The sequence below is a fragment of the Varanus komodoensis genome, unplaced genomic scaffold (assembly GCF_004798865.1).
Source record: "Varanus komodoensis strain SLA01 unplaced genomic scaffold, ASM479886v1 scaffold18_1, whole genome shotgun sequence".
NCBI lineage: Eukaryota > Metazoa > Chordata > Lepidosauria > Squamata > Varanidae > Varanus > Varanus komodoensis.
Genome location: NW_025335548.1, coordinates 6125949 through 6151076, shown reverse-complemented (window position 1 = coordinate 6151076; position 25128 = coordinate 6125949). Strand labels below are relative to the sequence as shown.

The 25128-nt window shown below is 41.9% G+C and overlaps 1 protein-coding gene across 2 annotated transcripts in view; it reads left to right on the top strand.

The window, feature by feature from the left end:
• GULP1 (GULP PTB domain containing engulfment adaptor 1) overlaps positions 1-23138 on the top strand; it is a 201883-nt gene extending 178745 nt beyond the window's left edge. Inside the window, exons 9-13 of one of the 2 annotated variants that reach the window (XM_044427094.1) lie at positions 179-403; positions 5654-5792; positions 10242-10336; positions 11637-11647; positions 20312-23138. In XM_044427094.1, the coding sequence (XP_044283029.1) occupies positions 179-403; positions 5654-5792; positions 10242-10336; positions 11637-11647; positions 20312-20333 (492 nt within the window). In that variant the 3' untranslated portion in view covers positions 20334-23138. The remainder of the gene's footprint in view (positions 1-178; positions 404-5653; positions 5793-10241; positions 10337-11636; positions 11648-20311) is intronic. The other variant, XM_044427093.1, reaches the window with a different exon arrangement.
• Positions 23139-25128: the final 1990 nt, after the last annotated feature.

The window sequence follows — 25128 nt, the reverse complement described above, 5'->3', positions numbered from 1 at the left end:
CTGGATTTACTCACTGTTGCTGTGGGATAAGAAAATTCTTCCTTTAAAAAATGTGTTCTTGTATTGCTGAGTATCAATTTACAACTCACTTTTTTTAAGGTACTCTTTTTTTTCTTTCCCTTCTCTTACCACTTTCACTCCTTAGAATATTTTTTCTCTTTCTGTGATTCCTTTACAGCTGCTGCACATTCAGTCTGATTATGAATGCCACATGTTTCAAAGACCCTCCACCTTTTTCTGGGGTAGCAGTGAGGATTCTGCTCCTTGTTTAGATATTTCTTCCATTACACTCACTCCTATGAGCTCTCCTGACTCCAGACAATCATCTGGACTATTAACACCACCACCTTCCAAAAGTGGTCCTCCAAAGCCAGTCCATGAATACATCATCCCAAGACCTCGTGTAATCCGACTGGGCACAAACAGTCCTTTTTTTCCAACTTTCCTATCTTTGTTGTGTTTGAATTGTATCAAAGTGCTACATTTTGTACAGTGGTTAAAGGACAGACCAGAGGTGTTTCATATATTGAGCATTTTGATTCTCCTACATCTTGGCCTTAGAACAATGCTGTATGTTCCCAGCACTTAAAAAAGTTCTCTCCTTTCCAACTGCGTAAGGATAATCTCATACCATAATGCTTTTGTTGGTTCATTAAGTTAGAGGAGCAATAATGTCTTCAGGCAGGAGCAACAAAAGCTGCCTTATCCTGGGCCAGGCCATTGGTCCATCTAGCCCAGTGTGGTTGGCACTGACTGGCAGCAATGGCTTTCCAGGGCTTCCAGCTTAGAATTTTCCCAGCTCTGTGTGGAGGTGCTAGGGGCTGCACCTGAGACCTTCTGCATGCGAAGCAGGTGCTTTACCCCCAAGCCACAGTCCCTCAAACCGAAATGCACCAACGCACAAATACTTCCTTCTGACCACATTTGTTCAGCATCTTAGGCCTGCACCACTTATGACAGGGGATTGTGATGATGAAAACAATGCCTACACAGTGCTTCAGGAATTGAAGTCTGATACATAAAGGCAAATGAAAGATAAGTCCAGCTAACAGGTTCCAACTCTAAAAGAAGACCTGAGATTGGATTGCATAAATCATTTAGGAAAATGCAGAAAATGACCCAGAACTCGTTTTTCTTTTTTATAACGTTCTTTTTACCTCTGTGCAAAATGAAGAATGCCCGTTATTTATTCCAGAGAGAAGCTGTAACATGTTTAATGACTGTAAAAATGGGCTGATACAATCAGTTTTCATTTGCAATTAACAGCTGGCTGTCCTTGGCAAACGTTGTGGCTTTATGCATGGGTTTACTCAATAAAAATGCTTCCCATTGTCATTCAGGGTAGAACTGCTACGCATTTCTTTGAAAATAAAGGATAATTTTCATTAGTGTTGATGTACCTAAGAGGAACAAAAAGAAATAAGAGCATTTATTCTCAATTTGTGATTTAAAAAAAGTTTCAAGTAATAATTGTTTCACTTTTCATGCTTTCTGTAGGTTTTTATGGAAAAGATTGATTTCTAATAGCATAGATTGATGCTTGTGTCAGAAACCTGTGAAAGATCTGTTTTTGATCCATGGAGTATTCACTTAAAGATGAAATAAGTTACAATAGTTGGAAGTCAAGGGGCCCCCATAACCTTACCCAAGGAGTTGTGTGTATCCATTTTGAGATTTTTGAAGGCTTTTTTTTTTCTTTGAACAAGGTGATACTCTTACACAAACAATTTGTGAAAGTGCCATCCAAACGATGTTGCTATTGTTAGGTTTCTCTTTAAAAGATTCAAGACAGCTTAAAACAAATTTGTTTAAAACATACAGAATAATGTTTATTAAAATTCCAAAACACTGTAAGGTAACTCAAAGATCAAAGGAACCCTAACCAGAACAACTGCTGAATAACAAATCCATCTTTTGCTAAAGTTTGAACTGAGGTCCCATAAAATCAAGAGGAAAAGTTGCAGCACAATCCAAAGTGAGGCCAGGGAGAGAAATATGAGACAGATTTTCTGCCTGTGCCAGCATGCGCTAGCCATGGTGGATCGGGGCGGGGGGTGGGTAGATGATTTCCTTTCCTCCCAACAGTGAAGGTTTTTTTTTTTTTTCTTTTAAGCTTTTCTGTTAGCCACAACAGGGCAGGATCTCCGTGTGTTAGCTCTAAGCCAGGGGAGGGGAGGGATCCATTGTGGAGCAGCTTGGATTCCAGCACAGCTAAAGCTGCCCCTTAAGTGGGCTTTCTGTTTGGTACCACCAGCAGGAGTTGCTGTCTCTGTGGGGAGCGGGGGCTGTTGTGGCCAAGTGTGTCTCTATGGGCAGAAGTCAGTGAAGAGGCATGTCTGCTAACCTCCTCCAGCCTTTAATACTGAACTGTTCACATGTCACAACAACCCATCATGGCTTAACTTACCCATCATGTGACTGTGGACACCATTACATGGTGGTCCAAGTTGCCTGTCATGTTATGCAAACCCAGAATGGCCGAGGGGCTAAGAGACAGACAACCCTCAAAAAAGCCCAAAACAAACTGTGGGGTATTGACCACTGTCAGATCCTCAAATGAACTCCTGCTGTCTGAGTTCATTTATGAACTTCTGTATCTAAATGTATATGCTGCCCATGAGTCCAAAAGGATTCTTCAGGCAGCTTCTAAGACTGCAAGCCAGGGACCCACAAGTGCCATGCAGAAATGACAGTCCATTCCCCATGGGCTTGCATGTCACGTGTACCGCATCCAGGTGTGGCTAAGAGTGCATTCTAAGTGATGACTTAAGTTGAGTCTTATTGATTTCAATTCAAACGATCAGCCATTCAGACATCAGTTATCTCAGTATGGCTCTTTGTCTTGTGGGGTGGAAGACAATCTAAAAGCACCTCAGGCTCATGGATGCTTTGGATCCTGTTTGTCTGAGCCCAGTGCAGAAGGCATTAAGCACATGTTCGGTCCCATTGGTCTTTAATAGGAGCAAGTTAAGCATGTTCTACATCATTTCCTGTAAATGTGGTACGTGAAGGTGAGGAATAAAGGCAGCTATTTATTGTGATACTATTCATTCTTAATATTGCCTGGTTCGTCTTTTTTAAATGAAAACCATAAACAAATTAACTGAGTAAAAGTAATTTATACCACTTCCACGTAAGGCTTGTGATGTCATAATCCTGATGTGCACAAAACACTGTTTGAATTGTTTGATCTCTCTGGCTTAAGAGATCAGACCCAATATGTATTTACTTGGGATTATACATCTCAGAAATGTATTTGCTGAACTCTTCTAGTGTGTGGATTAGCAGATGTTTATTAAAAATGGAGGTTAGGGCTTATGCAGTATCCACATTATACAGACACCAGCATATTTTGGTTTCAGCAAAAGTTCACTGTACTTATCTGAACTGTCCTGCATTCATTCGTCTTCATCTCAGTCTTTGAGATCCCTGCATGAACCCCTTATTAGACACACTCGGCATTTTAGATAGAGCCACTGATATCTGTCTGCCAGTGGCGTCACGCTTTCTCCAGTTTCAAAGACGTGGCAAACATCAAGAGTGCACAGGAGTGCTGGGGTTTATTGAGGCAGCTCTAACTAGCATGTCTCATACTGCATTTTTAAAATGTACAGCTCATGCATTCAGGTCCACATTCAAAGATAGCCACATATACGGTAAAGAGAACCCGCCATGTTGCACAGGAGGTAGCCGTGCTACTATCCTTTCTTTTTAAACAGTGGGTGATGACCATTGTAGGACATAAGACTACAGTTTGCTGAGAAGCCTCTCACAGGAACTGAGACTAAATACCCACCTGTCTAGGGAAGCCTCCTGCCAGTTGCATTTCAGCAGCTGGTCCAGCTGAAGTCTCCAGACAGAGCTTGAAGAGGAAGGGAATATGAGACCTGGAGGGTCACAGTGTGCCTTGAAGAGGGGAATATGAGACAGCACTGGTTATCACTGATGTTACAGAACCTTCCCGATAGATTTTTCATAACACTTGTCCACCTACATTACAGTTTTTGCTGTTCAAATGCTGAGAAATGAGATCTTATTCAGATGTCTTAAGGTGCATGTATGTACTACCCTATAAATAAATCAGAGCTAGGAGAATGTTGAAACTTGTTCCCAGCTTAACCTTAAGATGCTGATAATCCCTGCTTCTTCCTCATCTTTTCTGTGTTCTCGCCTTTACCTGGTTATAGAAAAGTCAAATTCCTAACCCTGCTTAGGGACCTCAAGAGTTTTGTAACTCTTTGAAAAGATAGTGGTGGAACATGATAAATTTAGTTAGAGTTGTTCAGTGACAGGAGCATAGAGCATTGTAATCAAAGGAAACCTTCTGTTTATGGAAGGAGCTCCAATCTACCAAATCCGGGGTGCTGACTCACTCCTCCTGCATTCCTCTGTCAGACAGATCTACTCTGGTGGATCTAAACAGCACAAGGAAGTGTTGGGCTTGTAGTGCGAAAAGGAAATGGGTAAAAATTGCTTCTTTGGTAGCCTCAGCTAGATCAGTGACTTATATACACAAAGTGACTGCTTCCACATACAGATGGGCACTACTGAGTACAAGCCAGAGTTTTGTAATGTATGGACACTACCAATGTGCAAAAACCAAGAATGAGATCCTGAATGCATTTAATGACCAATCAAAACATGACATGTCAACAAACCCTAAATAATAAGTGGGAAAGCTTCATACAGAGATACAGGACAGGATCTACATATCTGTTCCATTGTTGGCAGAAGATATATGTAGGCCCAATGAGCCTTGTTCTCATATAACATTAATATGATCAAACTAGAATTTTTTTTGCAAAACACTTCAGAAGTAGCTCTATTTTCTTTTACTTTGCAGGCTATGATCTTGCAGAGTCAATAAAATACACTTGAGAGGAAAATTGCCTTAAATTCTTTTCTGCATATCAGTCTTCCTTTGTGTACATTTTTATTTGCTACCTTGTTTTTAGGACAGTGTTCTTGTTTACAGTGCAATGGTAATGACAAAATGATCATCAAATGTGGTTAATATTAATCAGGTATGCTATGGTACACCAAAGTTATTTTGCTGAAGCCAAACAAAATTCCTGGGCTTTATTTAGTAATGAAATCTTTTCTATGCTAAGAAAAAAAAGTCATTTTCATTAATGTGTTGGTATCCCAATTGATGCTTTATCACATAATGTTTTCCAAGCATTTAGAACAACTACTCTGTCAGGCTGTCAGAGTATTAATCTTTTTATTACACATGATGGAGTTATTAAAATGAAACTGAAGTCATATCTCTTAATTTCAGGCACTAGTTCAGTATTTTCTGATTTATAACCTACTGCCCTCGTAAATGGGCATTATCTCTCTCCATGCAAAAGATGTTCATATTTTTTTTCCAGCTCTTTTATATTTAAAAGTCATTTAATTTCTGGATACGCCAGATATGCTGAAAACATGTAATGCTACAATACTGGTTGTGTGCGCTAAGGCTTTAGCATGTCTCATAAACCTTGGGCTGCAAATGCTATTTCCTCGGTGCTGGCTCTTTGTTTTGGCATGCCACTCTGTTTGATAATGTAGCCTCTTATCTTCTGCATGCAAAAAAGAAAATAAAATTCAGTATTGTGATCTTTTTTCATGTGAAATATTACCCTAATGTTTATTGTCCTTATTGTAGGCAGGCAGTGTGACACCTAAATCACCCTCCACTGACATCTTTGATATGGTTCCCTTTTCTCCCATATCCCCTCAGTCATCAACACCTACTCGCAATGGCACACAGCCTCCACCAGTGCCCAGTAGATCTGCAGAGATCAGTAAGTTCTGTAATGACTGACCTAACCTTTTGCTTCTATATAAATATATATAGAGAGATATATAGATATAGATGCAGGAAGAATTGATGCATATCTTCATGCTCAGCCAAATACAAGTCTTGGAAAACACACACTCATTAATGACAATGTGAGTTATTTTGTCTTGATTCTGGGGTGTACAATCTGATCTTTGATGTATGCACAATGCGACTAACAATTCCACATGGTGCCTAAATTATACTGTTATTCACAGTCTGATCTCATTTTGTTTGGAAGTATAATATTCTGCCAGTTAATCACATAACAGCCTTTTATTTGCTGTATTGATTGTCCCTTTTGGCTGGTACAAAAGGTATCTTCAGCTAAATATATGCTAGAGGGCTTTATACAGTGATGTGTTATAAAAGGAAAGTTTAGAAATTGAGATTTTTTTTCTGTTAGTTTGTTTAATTTTTTGCAATAGTAGTATTAGGACATGTTTGCTCATTCTTTCCCAAAGAGCAGCCATTTGGTTCCTTGCTTATCTCAGAATAATGCTTCTAACCACCTCAGCCATGAGTCATCTGCTATAGTTTTCTCATTTGTTCTCATGCTGAGGGAGAAAAGTAGCAGCGATCCCTTCTTCTAGTACCAGAAGAAATAGAAAGCAGGAGATAGAGTTGATAACAAACACTGCAAAGATGTTTATGCCTGGAAGGACAGAAACAGATCCAGTTCTACTCTAAGGACATCTACAGAACCAGTTATTTACTCTCTTTTGAAGCAGCCCGGAAAATATATCAGAAAAGTGTTGCTCAGTTTCCCAGGATTATTGTAAACTTGTGCCTGTGGGCAAGTGCCTGTGTGAGCTACTTCACACAACAAAGCTATCAAGTAATTTCTGTAGTTATCCTTTGATGTCAGTGGCTGACAGTCTTGCAGGTCTGTGTCAGAGGACTGCAAGTTTTGATTTTAGAGATGGAACTAAGCATTTCGGAAAAGTACACATCCCCTTCCCTCAGGGCCCAGTTGGACTGGGCCAGAACCAAGTTGTGCCACTGTTTTCCCTGGTGACGCCTGTCCTTTCTTCATGGGTAAATCACATGAGTGGTCCCATTCAGCCTGGGAACACAAATACAGTAACATAATGCAGCCTTGCTGAATAGGATGTCGGTACGTAAGACCACAGCCAATCAGATGCAGCTGCATCACTTGCCAGGGATGCATACAGATGCATTTTATTGTGTGAAATTTTAAAAAACCTGCTGGAAGGGGAAGCTCTTTTCAGCATTCCCAAACACATCTTGCGGTAGAATAAGCATTGTAAATTCAGATCCAGCTCCTGGTATTGTACTGTTATATATCCATTGTTTGTGTTAACGTAACACAGATCACAACTGGAAATTACTGCCATAGATTAGAAGTCAGGCCTTGTTGTCTCACTTCATTCTGTTTGGGCTGGGCACAGACTGCATAAGGAAAATCTCCAAGGATGTAGCCATCAGCCCAGAGAGTAGCCAGCGAGCTGAATTTTAGGCATTTGCACCGTTGATCCTGAGCAACCTTTTGATGTATATTCAGGCCAGATGCTGCCAGATCAAATGTTGCAACAGAATGAGCAACAAATAAAATCTTGGGCTTTGGGCTTTACTAATCAGTTGATGTCCTCCCCCACTTCCACCACTGGAAGCCTTCCTGCTAGATTATATATTGAATGGTCTAAAAACCTTAGGGTAATAACTTCCTCTGGGACCTTCCCATATGACATATTGAGTCCTACAGATCAAATTGCCTTTAAAGAAAGACTTGTGCCGAACTGCTTCAACTATCTACATAAATAAATAGTTGTCCCAGGAACCATAGAAACATACAAGCCCCACTGTCTCCACAAAACAAATCTATGGGATTGAACTTAAAATGAGTCATTTTCTCCAAATACACAACTGGAAGAAGAACTTGTTTAGAAACATATAATTGAAATACATTTCAAAACCAAGTGCAAAACTTGGAAAGGCACTAGATTTTCCATGCCAAAAGAACTGTGAGAAGGACAAAAATGATGCTGCAAAATACCTTATTTTAAAGCAAGGACCAAGAGTCTGAGCTGTAAAGTTCCTGGTTCAAATTTCATCCAGTAACTCACTAGGTTTGCCCCCCACCCCCAAGCCTTTATCACTTAGCACCTTGCCCAACAATTTTTAATTGGAGGATAAATATAATTAGCCTACATTACAGGTTTGTTATAATGCTGGTTGTGACAGACACTCACATAGTGTGTTATTGCTATAAAATGTTATTATTTATTGGAAGATCTTGCACATGTAGCACATAAAACAAAATATCTCTCTGTTTCACCAAATTTTAACAGTCCAGAACATGGTCATTCTACTGCAGGTCATTTTATGTATAAAGACAGAACATAGCCATGTAAGAATGTAAGAGCCATGCCAGATTAGACCGATGGCTTATGTAATAGTCCATGTTCCATTCATGTAGTAAGCGATCGACGGCCTATGAGAAACCTGCAGGTAGGATTTGACTTTACCAGCAGCCTGCAAGCTCATCTTCCCTTGCAAGCAGCATGGGAAAAGCCTCCTCCCTTTTTATAGTGGAAGTAATATACACTCTTAGTTTGTTTTATTGGTGCCCACCTTCTACCAAAAATGGGCACTCAAGGAGGTTTATATGATTAGTAGCCATTGATAGCCCTTTCCTCCTCCATTAATTTGTCTGATTTCCTTTTAAGGTCATCCATGTTGGTGGACATCACTATATCTTGTGGTAGTAAATTCCATAGTTCAACTGTGCACTTTGTGAAGAAATATGTACTTTTTCCCCTGAATCTCCCACAGCTCAGCTTGGATGATCCTGTAGTATTATGAGAGAGAGAGAGAGAGAGAGAGAGAGAGAGAGAGAGAGAGAGAGAGAGAGAGAGAGAGAGAATCTCCCACTCCACATTCTCCACACCTTGCATAATTGTGTACACCTCTGTCATGTCTTCCTTCATTTACCCTTTCTCTGAGCTAAACAGCCCCAGACTTTATGGAGACCAGTTCTTATGGAGAGTTGGTCCATCCCCTTGATCACTTTAGGTGTCCTCTTCTACACTTTTTCCAACAGCATAATTTCATCTTTGAGGGTCACTGACCAGAGCTGAGCTCACCTGAGTTCCAGGTAAATTTATACCATGGAATTGTACAAGGGAAGTATTGGTATTGTATTGTACAAGGGAACTATTTTTAGTTCCTTTTCTAATTATTCCCAACATGAAAGATTTGGATGGTACAATCATTACTTGGAGTTTTCTAAAAGTATGAGATAGCAACCTCAAATTTAAAACTTAGAATACTTACTCCTGAAAGGTCCCTATCCACATGGAAAACATACATATATCAGACACTTTATTCATGTGTTCTCGGATCTGTGCATTCAATACACATACACTCCTGTCAGAGAGTAAGAATGGCTTCACTTTGAATGTCATGACATGTGTTAAGAGCTACAAAACAATGCTATTCAACAGTAAATTAGCAATGATGGGAGGAAATTTAGCTATAAGCAAGAGGACATAGGATGTACCTCTCAATGTACTTTACATTGAGTAAAGAACATCACAGAGATACTTTACATGTACCTCTGTAATGTACTTTACAGACTCTCAACCTCTATATTAGTTGAGAGTCTGTAAAGTTTAACTCACAGGTTATAATTCAAAGCATCACATCTGAGAAAACATTTAAATTGACAGAAAATAAGTGAGCAAGAAATGGTTACATGTAGGCTTTTCTTAGGTCACATGATTTCATACATCTGAACCTATTTTGATGTAGTGAAGTTCCAGGAAGCCTGTACCACCCTCTTTGTCTGAACTTAATAGATCAACAATAATTGCTGGGATTAGTAGATGCTCTTTAAAAAGAATATAATGCAAGTCAGGGCCTTCTCTTCTCTCTTCTCTTCTCTTCTCTTCTCTTCTCTTCTCTTCTCTTCTCTTCTCTTCTCTAGCTTGATAAACTTTCTGATCTCTACCAAAGTCAACACTTTGATGATTGCTTAACTTATTAATATTGAATGTGTGTCTGCTGAGTTGCCCCCCATGCAGGCTGCAGTTTTTGAATGCCCTATAAAGGCTTCAGGCTTAAGCAAAGACAATTGTATTCTGCAGAGATGTGTCCTGGAATTCTAGTGGATGTCCCAGGATCAATCCTGAAATCATACTTCAGAAGAAAACTAAAAAAAAATCAAATTTAAATCATGGCTGCTTTTTCTGAGGGGCAAGATGCAATGAGACCTAAAATGTCTGGATCACAGAACCATCCAGGGTCCAACTTTGAAGAGTACAGCATAATACAGGCAGTAAATATTGCTGTTTGGGCTGCCTACATTGATGGTTTTCCAGGTATCTTACTGTCTGGGCTTCCATATACTCCAGCTCCCATGTGTTGCTGACTCACTGTTTTTTTCTTTTAGAGAGAGACCTTTTCGGAGCAGAACCTTTTGACCCATTTAGCTGCGGAGCAGGAGATTTCCCTCCAGACATTCAGTCCAAACTAGACGAGATGCAGGTGATCAAATGTTTACCTTTGCAATCAATCAGTCAGTCAGTCAGTCATGCTCTAACATGATGTTCTGGGTTCTTAAGAGGGAAGTTTGATCATGCAGTGGGTTCGTAGCCTATCAAATGTTCACTGTTGCAAAGACAACAAAAAGGGGTGTTAATTCGGGCATCTATAATATACTTTCTCCGCTTCCCTGGTGGTGATGGTTGCTGCTGCTGCTTTATTACTCTAGAAGCCACTGCAGGACATTCCAAGAGGAGATGCATTTGTCCTGATTGTGTAAAAGCACCATCGCTTTCACGGGAGCTACACAGAGCATATGGTTTGAAGACACCAAGCTAAATGTCATTATGGGGTCACCGAGCCAGAAGGTGCCGACCACAAAAGAGCACATTGCAACATGCAGGCCTGTCGTATACTAAAGATCTCCTGAGAGGGATCAGAGTCAGCACGATATGACATCGTGGGCCCCTTAACTTGCCTCGCAGGCCAGGCATTTGCAATCCTTGTTCTAGAATTCATACTTGGCATTTTCCTCTCCCATGCTCTGAGCATGCCAGGTCACCCTTGTCCATCTTGCTCTGTGCCTTGTTAATTAAGCTCCTTAATGGAATCCCTTAATCGTACCCCACCCATCCGATAAAGGTGGCACATGCACCCCAACCCAGTGATTGTGTCCCCTCCATTCTAGTCTCACGTAAACACGGTGAATCCGCTACTTACACATCATTCCAAACCCAGCAAGTCTCCTTGCCTGTGTCTTCTCATCGCTGCTGGGCATCCTTATCTCCTTGCAACATCACATTTGCATTAGCACAGTGATGGGATTTGTCTTGCTTTAACGCCTCTCTAATATTACTCCACATTTACAGAGTAAGAAACCATGCTAGAACCACTTTTGATGGTACACCGAATTAATCAAAGATACCAACATTGCCTAAAAGATTTGTATCTATGTGAGGAAAGTGCTGTACAAACATCTATCTGATCCCAACAGTGGAGAACTAGTCATAGATTTAGATGACTAAAATGTCTTGCTTGAAAGAAACTGTATATTTTTGCTGCATATACTTAGAAATATATAATGCAGGGAATATCATGAGAAGGATGTATGAGAATATCATAATGCAGGGAATATTGTGAGAAGGAACTCAGCTGAATATTGATTTCATATTATCTGATTTCAATATTCAATTTAGCTTTGCATTAAATGTTTAAATGAATGAGAATGTTATTACTGATTTTGCCCCATCTGCTAGAGGTTCTAATATCTGTTCTGTTTCTTTGTGCTTTCGTGGATGCATAGCGTCAGCGATGGTTGGTATATTCTTTTACATAAATGTTAACTCATTTCATACAAAATGTTGATTTCCCAGATATTTGCGTTAGTGTCCAAAATCTAAGTGTGAGGACTTGTGTTGTGCTTCTTTCAAAATGTTTGTGTTTGACCTCCTCTCACCAACAGGACTCATTTATAGTCATCAGAACCCCATTTATTTATACTTTTTGTGAGCAAAACTGGGAGGACTTTCTTGCCAGCTCCTTTCCATGTGGTCCATTTCCCACTGGCTGTATTAATTCAGTGAGATACCTGTGACTGTGGTGTGCATCAGGAAATAATGAACAGTTTTATTCAAGCCTAACTTGAGAGCATACACAAAATGCCGTGACTTTGGGGCTGCATCAGGCAAGGTGGCGTGGCGGCTGTCCTGCAGTTCATCCATGCATGGTGGTGCTGCATGTACAACAGGAAAAGGTGCTTCCTACCCCCACCATTGGTCCTGGAAGAAGCTGCCACCCATGCACAAACTTCCTCACCTCCTTCACTGGCAGGGAAGTGTCTCTTCCTTGTGGAGGAAAGGGTATGTAGTCACACTGCCACCTGGTAGACATGAACCAAGGGGAGGAAACATGTTTCCGAAACCATGATCACTAGCCAGCAGGCATAGATGGTATCTGCCTCAGATCTTTCGGCATAGATAGCCAGTTCTAAATCTAAGGTTTCCTGCATGTTTTGGTGCAGGAATCTCTCCAGAGCATATGCCTTGATTTTTCATCTATTTTTACTCATCTCTGCAATATTGTACTCCAAAGTCAGTGGACTAGCCTTTCAAATTATTTATAGATCAAACTGAAAACTAATTCCACACAAATGAATAGTTCCTGAAACATCCATATCTATACCAGACAAAATGTTGCTGGAAATGTTCTGGCTTATTTTTACTTCATAAGGGATGAGTTCCTATACTCTGAAAGGAGCCCTTATATTCCTGGCCCCACACCTAGGGATATCCATGCCAACTCACAGCAGGCAGATGGCAAGTTCCTTCAACAAACATACTTTTGCTATGATGCTCTCTGCAAAGCACCTAGAAATCTGATACAATCGACCCACTATTTCCTAAGTCAATATTTATTTTCCTTGCGATTGATTAAAGGTGATTGATTCCTGGGACTTAAGGTACTAAGCATCATTCCTGGGACTTTAGGTACTAGGCACCTTCTTAGCATCATTAGAACCTTCTGGCATCATCCTGCCTCATTCACAAAATTTGACAAGGAATCCAGATGAGGTCCTCTTTCATTTGTAACCCTCCTGTTTTCCCAGCACTTCCATGTTTTTCTAATCCCTTATTTAAGGAATAAGGAGCTCCACCATTCCTAGTCAACCACAAAAGCAGACTAGGGAGAAGACATTGTGAATACTCTTCTGGAGCGTAGTTCCCATAGCTTTTTCTCACACATGTGGTTTGAAAGAAATTAACAAGCTTTTAAATGGGCTTGATTATCCCAGCTAATCATTTCCATCTGTTCTGAGCATTGAACAAATGCCTTTCTTTCCCTTTTTTCAGCTTTCCAAAATTAATATTATGACACGTGCTTTTGTGTTTCAAATTATACTGCACATGGTTTATTGAATGAAACCTTATGTCTCCTTATTACCACTATAAAGTGGGGGGGACTTCTTTAAACCTACGAATAGAGGAGGAAATCGGAAGTCATGGTACAGTGGTTTATTCCACAGTAAGCAGGTTATTTTGCATGATAACTTGAAATAACTTGAACCTGTTTTGTAAGCCCGTCCAGAGACAAGAGAATAAATAAAATAAATACATAGAAGGAAAATCAAAGACCATTCCTGTAGATCTGCGCCACAAATGGATCAGGTCAGCTATGTTTCAGAAGTGCATTTCAGTTGTATATGTACTGGACAGAAGCAACCTAACCTTGAATATCCTGCAGTGCCATAACAAGCATAATCAAACAGTCCATTAGTATACCTGCCAACCCCTAAAGCTTTTGTAAGCCATCCAGAGACTTTTAGTATTCGGACAGCATATAAAAACTTTAAATAATAAACAAATAAATAATGGCTTTGTAACTCACAGTATCATGATCCAGTGGGTTTTCCTCATGTTACCCAATTCCTTGTCAGTAAATAATAATTATATTGAATGGGGCTTGTTGACATCTCTTAGATGTATATGTATTTTATTTTATTTTTATTTATTTATTTGTTTAGAACATGTGTATAACACATTTGTATAACACCCAAGGCAGCTTATTATTATTATTATTATTATTATTATTATTATTATTATTATTATAACATTTCTATGCCGCCCCTTGCCGAAACCTCGGGGCGGCTTACAACATGATAAAATACATTGAAATACAATAGTACATAATAAATTACCATTAAATATAAAAATACAAAAAATACATTGATTTACAAATACAAAATTAAAATTATCAGTATAAAATAAAAATATAGGAGGAGAAAGAGAAGGAAGAAGAAGTTGCCCAGGCCAGATCATATGTTTTAACAATGGAAATGATGTTTAAATAAAAAGGTCTTTACCTGGCGCCGAAAAACCAGTAACGACGGTGCCAGGCGGACCTCTTTGGGGAGTGAATTCCATAGGTTGGGCGCCACCGCAGAGAAAGCCCTCCTCCGGGTACTTACTCTCCTAATTTCTTTCATGGAGGGTTCCCAGAGAAGGGACTCTCCCGCAGATCTCAAGGGGCGGTCGGGCATATACGGACATAAGCGCTCGTTCAGGTAGCCAGGACCCAAGCCGTTTAGGGCTTTGTAGGTCATAATCAACACCTTGAATTGGGCCCGGGCTTCAATGGGAAGCCAGTGAAGCTGATGGAGGACTGGAGTCATGTGAGCATAACGCCCCGTCCCCGTCAGCAACCTGGCAGCTCTATTTTGCACCAATTGAAGTGTTCGGACTGTCTTCAGGGGAAGCCCCACGTAGAGCGCGTTACAGAAGTCTAGGCGGGAAGTCACCAGCGCGTGTGTCACCGTCACCAGGCAGTCGTACTCCAGGTAGGGGCGCAGCTGATTAATCAGCCGAAGCTGAAGGAAGGCGTTCCTCGCTACCGCTGTCACCTGAGCTTCCAAAGAAAGCTCCGGGTCGAGGAGTACTCCTAAGCTGCGGACCTTATCCCTAAGAGGATATCTTTATCTGTGAAGCCCAAGGCAGCTGAGAGGCACCCTGACCAGCGCTGCCGTCCTGGCTTGCATTCGGCTCAGAAGCAGGCAGGCAGCGCATTCGGACAGCCAACGCCAGCAGGACACAATTGGTGTTAGATGCTCAGACCTTCTGGTACCCTTTAGTAATCGGGTTGCCACATTTTGCACAAGCTGCTTCCTTCAGTGCAGTCCCACATAGGGTACACTGCAGTAATCTAATTTGGAAATTAGCAGATTATAGTTTACTGAAACCAACTGATCCAGGTCCAAATAAGGGTGAAGCTGGGCAGCCTACCTGGAGCTGATACAAGGTACTGCGTACCACTGAGGCCATTAGACCCTGAACTGACAAAGAGGGTTCTGAGAGGACCCCCAAGGGAAACCTGCTCTTTCAAGAGGAGCGCAGCCCAGTCCTGTTCAGATCCAGTCACAAGATTAACAGTATCTCAGCCTTCTCTGGACGGAGCTTCAGCTTGTTAGCACTTTTCTACTCCATTGTCTCAGCTAGGACTTAGCGCATACACAGCCTCACCTGATGAAGAGGAAATGGAGAAACAGAGCTGCATATCACTAGCATACCAATGACAGTGCACTCCAAAACTGACCCCTGGGGAGCCCCATGCTGTAAAATCCATGATGCTGAGTATTATTCTCCAAGCACCACATTCTGGAGCCATCTAGCCAACTAGGAGTAGAACCACTGCAGTGCAATGCAGCATCTCTCCGCCCCACCCCAGTTCATACAGTCGACCTAGAAGGATACCATGATTAATGGTAATGAAAGCCCTGAAAGAGATCAAGCAGCATCAGCGAGGTCACCATTCCCCATCCCTCTCCCAACATAGCTCATCCTACTGGGCAGTCAAAACTTTCTTTTCTCAAACTTGACCTGACAGAAATGGTTCCAAATGAGCAGTCTCACCCAAGCATGCCTGCAGCCAGTTGGCTACCACCCTCTCCAGGAAGTTGCCCAGGAAAGGAATATTTGCTATCAGTCTAAAGTTGTTAAGAACGTCCAAGTTGAAAGAAGATGTCATAAGGAGGCATTAATCACCTTCGTGGTCCAGCTGGCTGTTCCCTCCCTGGCAGTTTTTATAACCCAGTGGGGACAAGGCTCCAGTATGGAGTGCTTACATGAACCTGAGCAGCTGTATTGACACATCCAAGAGCACTTGACCAGGTTGTGCTCTCAAGCGGCTCGCCTGATTCAGCTGCTGTAACATTAGAATCTAAGTCTGAACGATGCAATTGATCTTGTCCTGAAGCTGCCTAGCAAGCACTTTATGGTGGACCATAACAGGTCTATAATGAGCATGGAGTAAGTGTTAGACAACCCTAAAAGCTCTGTGGGGCAGCAGAAAGGGGCAGTGAGAGGTTGTTTCTTCGCTGCTCTCACTCCCTTAGTATATATGATTATAGGCACATTCCAAGTTTTGAATGCCTCCACTAAGTTTCTCTGCATCTGTGCTCCATCTCCATCTGAGAAGAAGTGGGACTCAGAGGAAAATCTTTGCATTTATGTTCATGCAGCAGTAGGTAATTCTTTCAGAATCAATGTTCCAGGGCAGAAATCGCACTGCAAGGCAAAGGTTCCCCGGTGGCTCCACCCCCTTCCCTCGACCCCATTCCACTTGCTTGACCACTGATCCTGTGACGGTTGTCAGCATAGCGCACCACTTTCTGAAAGGTTGAAATGCCTCTCCTAAAGCTTAGTTACTGTCAGGAAGAGCTTGGACTAAAATAGCCTGGTATTTTAACCCCAGCCCCTTGTCTTCATTCCCACCCACCACTGGAACGCAGACCCCCAGGAGCTTCTGCAGAGGAATTCAGACTTTGGGCTAAAACAAGTTCAGCACTTTAAGGCCACAGTTCAGTATGCAGTTACCTGGAAGGAAGTCCACTGAACCCAGTGGGGCCTACTCCTGCATAGACATGTGTAGGATTGAAGCCTTGAAGGTTAAACCTAGCTGTCTGGCTGACCAGTAGCCTGCAAAGTTTTAAAGACCTGCCCGGATGTACTCCATGTGATGGTCTTGCTCAGCAGCCCAGCAGAGTTGAATGAGTTGTGTAAGAAACTGAAGCCAGAATGGAAAGCCAGGGATGGCTATCAGGTGATCAAGCTTTCTGTTGAATTGGATGGAGTCAGAAGCAAGAACTCACACAAATTTCTTAGAGAAAAAGTGAAGCGTGTTTTCAAAGAAGCCTTCAACTTATTTAAAGTAAACTGAGTTTACCTTCTGTTTCTCTGTGCTCTTGTTTAGGTGCGATGTTCTGAGGTCTCTTATCTATTCAGCTTTGCCAAACAGCTTCATTAGAAGGTTAGACTTCATAGGGTTTGTTAAGACTAGACCTACAGTTATATACATTGACACATAAGCATATACAGTTCATATGTTATGTTCCTTTTTAAATTTACCATCAAGTGGCTAACTGGGTTCCTTCCAGGTGTTTGGAACTGCAAGTCTCACAATCCCAGACTATTGTTCATACCAGCTAGGGTTTATAGGAATTGTAGTCCAGAACATCTGGAAAGCACCAACTTGCTTTTGCCTGATTCTTAAATAGATACATAACACTTTGTATCTACGTGCTTTTAAAGAAACCACCTTCAGTCAAGAAACTTGGATTCTATGCATATACGTAGTAGGCAAGGGATGGCAAACGTGGCTTTTCAAATGCTGGACTACAATTTCTGTTGTTCCTCACTATTGGTTGTGCTTCTAGGGATGATGGGCATTGCAGTTCAGTAACCTCTGGAGAGCCACCTCTAACTTAAGGCTACTTAGTTACAAAGGTTTGTGCTATTTCATAGACCTGCAGTCTGTGCATTAAACACCAAAACAGTAAAATTCATCATCATAATTAACACCCTGAGAGTAAGTTCTACATGATGGATTTTTACTTAAGAAAAGGGAATAAATTATCCTTTGTAATTGTAGTGGCATGAAAAAATATTGGTTTGAGAATGAGTTTTAAAGCACTGTCTAGATTTTAAATAGCATTAGAAATCTTGGATAGAAAAAAAAGTCTGTTGACAAGTCAGAGTTAACAATGTGGTTACCAATACATTAATTATATTAGACAAAAGGAAAAGAGTTGAGGTGCCAATAGAGTTTCATGTTTTAAGCTCTAGAAAAACAGTGTAAGAAAGGAGAGCTTGCAGCATTAACCAAGTGCATCCTCCCAAAACTTGCTAGCAACAAGATTCAGATAGTTGTGACAGAAGGGGCTTCATTTCTTGTGGGGTATTATCACAGCTTTTGCCAACAGGAATAGGAATAATAAACAAGAGTGGCTTATTTTTTTAAAAAAAAAAAAGCTTTGTAATCCATTTTCCCTTATAAATAGAAACTGCTTACAGGTCTTACTGTCCATCTGTAGAAATGTTGTGTTTCTAATTAAATAGATCTGTTGGGTTGACCACTGCGCTTTACATAAACAAATGCCAGTTCAGCCAAACTTCTCCAGAGGGCAAAGGGGCCCTCCAGAGTTTGTTCAAGGGTGTAAGGGTAGAGGAGAAGAGAATGCCCCATTGCACAGGTGGAAATCTACTTGCACTGCTTGTGATATTACCCCAGTCATTCTGGGACTGTTCCATTTCATGTATCCCAGAGTTACCGCTCAGGAGAACGACTTAAACACTTTATATAGGCTGGCAGTCCAGAGAGGAACACTTCTCTGCCGGGTTTGTGTGCAGTTGCATGCAGTGTTGCTCCACTAGAAGCGCGGGGTGCCTGCGTACCCCTTGCTGCAGCCGACAGGACTGGAACATGAGATGGAAGCAAGCTTCGTTTGCCACATGTGAATGACTCATTGGCAAATGGACAGGCTTTCTTGTGGATGAGACAGCTCGCAGAGCCCCCTAGGTAGGCATTTGAAGGAAACCACAGTCAAAACCAAAACCCTGCCCTTCTTACCTTAAGTACTCACATCACTATAATGTTAGATTAATGCTGTTTTTCCATTCATTTGTTTTTTCAGCTGGGAATTACTAAAGGTTCTTGCACTCTGTGTTCTTTAACATGTGCCTTATATTTTGGAACAGCCAATAACGTGGTCTATAACTTTCTTGAAGCACTGAAATATGTTTTACTTTTCTTCATGTAACAGTAGCAAGTGTTAGAAAGGGACTTGAACAAGATAGTGTCACTATAGTTGGTCCTTACATATTACAAATATTGATCATCCCATCCCCTTGGCTCATCTTGCGTGGTTTGTAATGGCTTGTTGTTTTTCATTTCCTATTGCAAGAGGGAGAGCCTTTGGGAATTCCCTACACGGACTCCTATAACAGAGGGAGCAAGAATTCAGAGCTTTAACACTGTCTTCATGTTCTGTTCTGATGCCTGCCTTCAGCTGTTCTCAGTTCCATGTTTTTCCTTTGTTGGGCCTAGAAAGGTTTGAGGTGCACTCCACCATTACTTTAAAAATGAATCCATACTAAATGACTACCCTTAAAGTTAAGCAGGAGCTCAACGATGGATGTGTGGACCTCCCCCTCTTGACTATGCAGGAAAGCCCCCAGAAATGTCAACTCAAGGGAGATCTCCCAATGTGCTTTAAATTCCTCATTGGGCAGACTTTTGGCGGAAAGAATTTCAATTTGAGAGTCATCCTCTGGTGTTACTGTTACGAACACCAATTAAGCATCGTTGCATGTGCTGCTTCCCTAATTTAGCAGGGCCGTGGAACCAGGCAGCTGTGGTCTGATAACAGTATCATGAAGACATGTTTTAAATAATACGAGAAGTTAAAGCACATCAAACATAATTAATGAAACACAACACGCAAGCAGCATTTGCTGCGGTCACTGCAAAACAGCCCAGATAAAAAGGCATTACAGTCCCTAAACGTCCATTTGAAAAGTTGAATCCCGTGGTCACGGGGCCACTTCTCAGCAGCATTTGTCAACACCCCATTGTCCTCCAGGGCCACTCTGGGTGGCAAAGGGGACAGAACTGCTCCTACTGCCTGCACTCTGGTTTTCTCGTGAAGTCTACTATGATCACTTGTGATGTCTTTCATGTCATCCCGCCTGCATCTTCCATCCTCCACTGTCCTCACCAACTGGTGAAGATGCAAAGGCACAGTGGGATGACATTATAGGCGACAGAAAGCAAAGAGAAACCCAGAGCTGGAAGCTGTTTCACCAGCTCGTGTACTGCCTCGTTCGGCCTACGTTTCAAGATCTATAAATGATGATGGAACATAAGAGACAGAACATCTCTTAGGAAGGTGGGTCTCAAGTTCTGAGAGGCTTCATAATGACCCGGCCTCACCTCGAAGCAGGAGTGACACTCAGGGGACTGCAGCATGATTGCAGGGACCCAACTTCAGTCACCAGAGACACTGTACAGAGTATGAGTAATGGGTGACTTTTTGACCCTGGACCAGTAGAAAAATGGAAATAAAAGCAACTAGGCCACAGCTGTTTTCAGACCTGAGCTCCTGTCGTCAAGTATCTTACTCTGTTCTCTCCTTTTTTTTCTCTTTTCCAGGAGGGGTTCAAAATGGGACTGACGCTGGAAGGCACAGTATTTTGTCTTGATCCTCTAGACAGCAGGTGCTGATGCCAAGAGTAGACATTTGAAAAGAGATGAGCATTTTTTTAAAAAAAAAGTTTTAAAATGTATTACAAATACTATTCATGTGCCAAAAATGTTTTTCAACATGTTAACTTTTGTGATGTTGGCTTCTATAAAACTCCAGATAGGTCCCAGTATTATCCCTATACAAATGTAAGGGGGGGAAAAGTCACATGTATATGAAACTGAAATGAAATCACGCTGCTGTTTTTCTTTGCCTTCCACATGTGGGAAGTCATCACCTAATAGCAATTCACCGTGTGCTGTGAATTCATGAGTTTGAACCACTCGTGCGTTCCACTGTGTGTTGGCAGGCAGTATCCTTCAAGGCTATGATGGCAAATGGCAACACTTTCGAAAATAAAATCCCTTCCATTTGATTCTTCTTTCCTAATCTGTAGATGAATGTTTATACGATATTGTCAGTAATCACTGAGACACTTAAAAATCACAGTGTACACTGCACATAGGCTGCATTTGCCACATGTTTGCTTCTTGTCCCTGGTCATGATTAAAGCTAGGCCTAGAGTGCTCTTATATAGCTTGTCACATGGCTGGCACCCCGTTCAGGACTGAGTTTTGTGCATGGACAGTGTTGCTTGCATAAGAGTTAATGGTGGGACATTCCGCAGAATTACTGGGTTAGGATAACCCTGTGCAGTTACTACCCTGTATGGATAATATTTAGAACAATATTATAAACCCAAAATTTAAATCTGTAACTGTACCCAGTATCTGTCTATTCCCTGTTATTTTGCCAAACAGAAGCAAAACAAAAAACCAGGACTTTTAAAGGCATGTAATTAAAAATACTACAAGGAAGTTTTTGTGCACATTCCAAAGGGCATTTGTGATTTGTTAATAGGAACGACACTTTTCGGGGGCATTCAGGTGGATTTTCAGCCCTACGTGTACATACACGCCTGCCCCTCGCCCAAAACCACATTTAGGATTGGGGCCCACTGCACTGCTCCTCAGCCACAGTTACTTGGAAATTCTGTTGGTTTCCATGACTTCAAAGAGTACATGCTTTGAGCACTGCTTGCAGCACATGTCAAAGTGCTCTGTGCAATGGAAAAACTTCACTTGGGTTGCTTGGAATTACGCACCGAAGGAAACCCTGAGTGTTTTGAAGTCAAACTTTCTACCGCTCACAAGATTTTATTCTCAGGATGGTCATGGCCTGTGCGATAGAACATCAGAGGGAATATCACGCAGTTCTGTGAGGGAATATCACACAGTTCTGTGGAGCGCAGCCACCCTGACTGCACAAGCAACTTCAGTGGGAGAACACCTGTCTGGCTGCTTGAAATACAGGTCAATGAATGGCTCCATAAGCTCATGCTAGAAGAAAATGTGAAAATTACAGGTCAATTATTTGAGAGGAAAAGGTGAGGGTCAAATTAGCAACCCCTTATGGGAGGGGACAGATTATCCTGTTACCATTTGTGCAGGAAGTTGTTTGCTGAGCGCCAGGGTACTGCTGCCATATATACGAATACTTCATCCAACTAGCAATAAATGGTCCTTTTAGTTGCACATTTCTTGTGTTGAGCAGTTAAATTTCTCTTTCATACTTCCATTTTTAACATAATTTAGCTCAATATGTATAAAAAGACCTTTCTGGGAAAGTTTTCTCCCCTATAAGGATCCTTTCACTGAAAAAAACTAAAGATGTTTGGGATAGGGGTGGGGAGGGTCATGGGAGAAATAGCAGGATAAATGTAAAAGATTATTTTGCTGGTTTTATCTTTTAGAGGGGAAAAAGAAATAGTTTTCTGGTACTTGGTTTGCAAAATGTAGTTTTTGACCTTATATTGCAAGTTTTACACAGAAAATAGGATGCATTTATGCAGTATTATTACCTTTTTAAGCTTAGATCCAGCCTCGGAAGATGCTTAAGCAGATGCCTGGATAGTCCGGGATTCTTCACTGCTTAAGTTAGGCACCTGCTTAGGGATACAGCTCCACGGAGTCTTTACTGTTTGACATAGAGTCAAGTCTTCCTTCTTTCTCATTTGGTCAGGATGCATGTATATCTATATCTCTGGCCGGAATCCAAAGAAAATGGTGTGCATGCATTAGGGGCTTCTGCCCATGTATGAAGAAGCATGTGATTTCCCCCTCCTTGGTTGCAGGCATCCATGTCACATTTATTCCCATTTCAGAGGGTCCTCTGGGTTTCAGGAGCAGCTTAAGTTAACCAGGAGATAACAGATTGCAGCTAAAGTGGGGGTGGGGGGAGGCGGAAAACTTCCATTGTATATGCAAACCACCGCATGTGGCCCTTTGGATCCTGTCAATATAGATATATATGAGATCACTAATAAGTAGGAAAAGACTACATTTCATAGAAGAAGTCTATAATTTTGTTTGTCATATAGTATTTTGCGATTTGTACTACGAGGATGTTTAGCAGCCATGTTAATGGCTTTTTTAAACAAATAGAATTTGTATTTTTATTATACTTTAAAAAGCTTTACGTAACAAGCATATATTTAGGGGCCATTGACTACAGATGGTAACAAAACACTCAGAAAATATTTGCACATTTTAAGGAATCTTTGTTTTACTGATTTTTATGGTAATTGATTCTGCAAATTGCTAAATGTGATCTAACTGATCAAGTCCATAGGAGAACACCTAAATTAATACAGTAAGAAAGTACATTTTCAATGAAATGGTTTAGTGCTCTGGTTGAAATTTGTATTTCTATGTAATCTCAACTGTCTGTTTTATTTTGCTTCAAATAAATGTTTTAAATAATCTTGCCTCATAGGAGCAAACCTTTGTTTCATACACATGCCCAATGGGGAGAAGATGGTCAATACCGAATCCCATGCATTGCACCCAGTTGGAAGCGGGTGAGCATCCTATGCCGAATAGGGAGAGTGGCAGAGGCGATCTCCACCTCCCTGCTCCTGGCTCCTGGCGGTCCGGCTGTGGCACTTCGAATACCTGCCCAAAAACCTTCAGCCTCCCCCCCTCCCTGCCCCCTGCACCGCTTTACTGAGGTCGATTTTCTGGCCTGGAGGAAGCCGCCTGCGTGGTTCTTTCCACTCTGCAGAGGGGAGGGGACGGGACATCTGGGCACGATCCCCAGCTTTGAGGTCAGAGCTGCGTTTCTGCCCTTGGATCTGGGAGTTGAAGAATCCCATGCCCACCCTGTCGAGAGCCCATGAGACCATCCTCCTTGAGGAAGTTGTGTTTTTAACTCGGCAACCCAGATCCGGATCCCCGTGTGCACGCCTTCCCCTGCTCTTTGCAACAGTAGACTAAAATGGGGGCTTGCAAAAAAAATACAGCCTGCTCTTTAAGCGAATGGGGCGATGGATGCATGTATATCAACACCTGTAAGAAAGTTCTGCCCCGATCTATTTTTGTTGCTTTCATTAAACTTCAAAACTGCCCAATAATCCAGGTTCTCTGAGTGCTCTTCAGCACCTTAAAAGATAAAATGTGAACAATGAAACACTGAATAAAAAACAGCACAATATAAAATGCAGGTGAAGCCAGCAGCAAAGAATAAAAACACTGCAGCACATAAAATGAAAGGTAAAACTACAGTACTAGTAAAATAGAAACAATGCACTGAAAGCAGTTCTTACAAGGCCTGGGAGAATAAAGAGTGTTTCATGCATGTGATTTAGACTCCCTATAAGGCCTTCTGAAAAGATCTCCTCCCCTGCCACTTCACCTTACTTGAGGCAGAGGCCAGGAGGACGGCTTCAGTCAAGTACCTTAGAAGCCAGGCAGATAAATCTGGGGGGAGTGGCTCCTTCGGGCACCATCACTCCAGGCCATTTAGGACTGTAACGGTTAAATGGGCTTTTGAGTTGGCCTCAGGAATGGACTGACCATCAGGGCAGATGGCAAAGCGCTAGCATGATAGCACCTCAGCTGATCCCCGGTAGCAATCTAGGCACCCTATGTTGGTCTAAAAGGCTCTTTCTGAGCTTTGTGGTTTAGTCGCAAGGTCGTGCCCGACCCATCACGACCCCATGGACAGCATTCCTCCAGGTTCTCCTGTCCTCCACCATCCCTTGGAGTCCACCCGAGCCAACACCCACTAGCCCAGTGACTATTTCTGGAGCATTTCTACATAGAATTGCAATAACTGGATGGAAAGTGACCCATCCCTGTCCAGGGAGTGTCATGGCTTGTATATCAGCCTAAGCCAGTGAAAAGGTGCCCCCAACCACTAAAGCCACCTGTGCCTCTTAAGCGACAACGATGGCCCTAGGAGCACTCCCCAGACTCCTGTGGCGCACTGCTGCAGTACCCAGATTTGGGAGCCTTAACCAAAGAGGGGATCAGTATTTAGAAGTCTGCTTCTCAATGAGCAGAGCTAGGTAACGCTATACATATGTGTAATCAAAGCCATTCATTTCATCCAAGGTATTTCTGAAGACTCGCTCCTCTCGACCACCCACAGTGCTTACATTTTCAGGGGAACATTATGCTGCACAATTGTATCATCCCCCCTCCCCCCCACAAGCACCCACTTTCCGCAATGTACAAGTGTGCAGGAAAGAAAGGCCAAGGAACCAAAGGAACTGGGCAGGCTTCAACATGGTCTGGGAGGCCATAGTATTGTTGGGAATCCCATTTCCAAGCTCCAACCATCTCAGAGCTGTGACTCGGAAGGTCTGAGTCCCCACCCTGACCCTCCAAGTTGATGTAGAAAAAGCTGCCGTGGTGAAGGGAGGGGAGGGGAGGGGAGGGGAGGG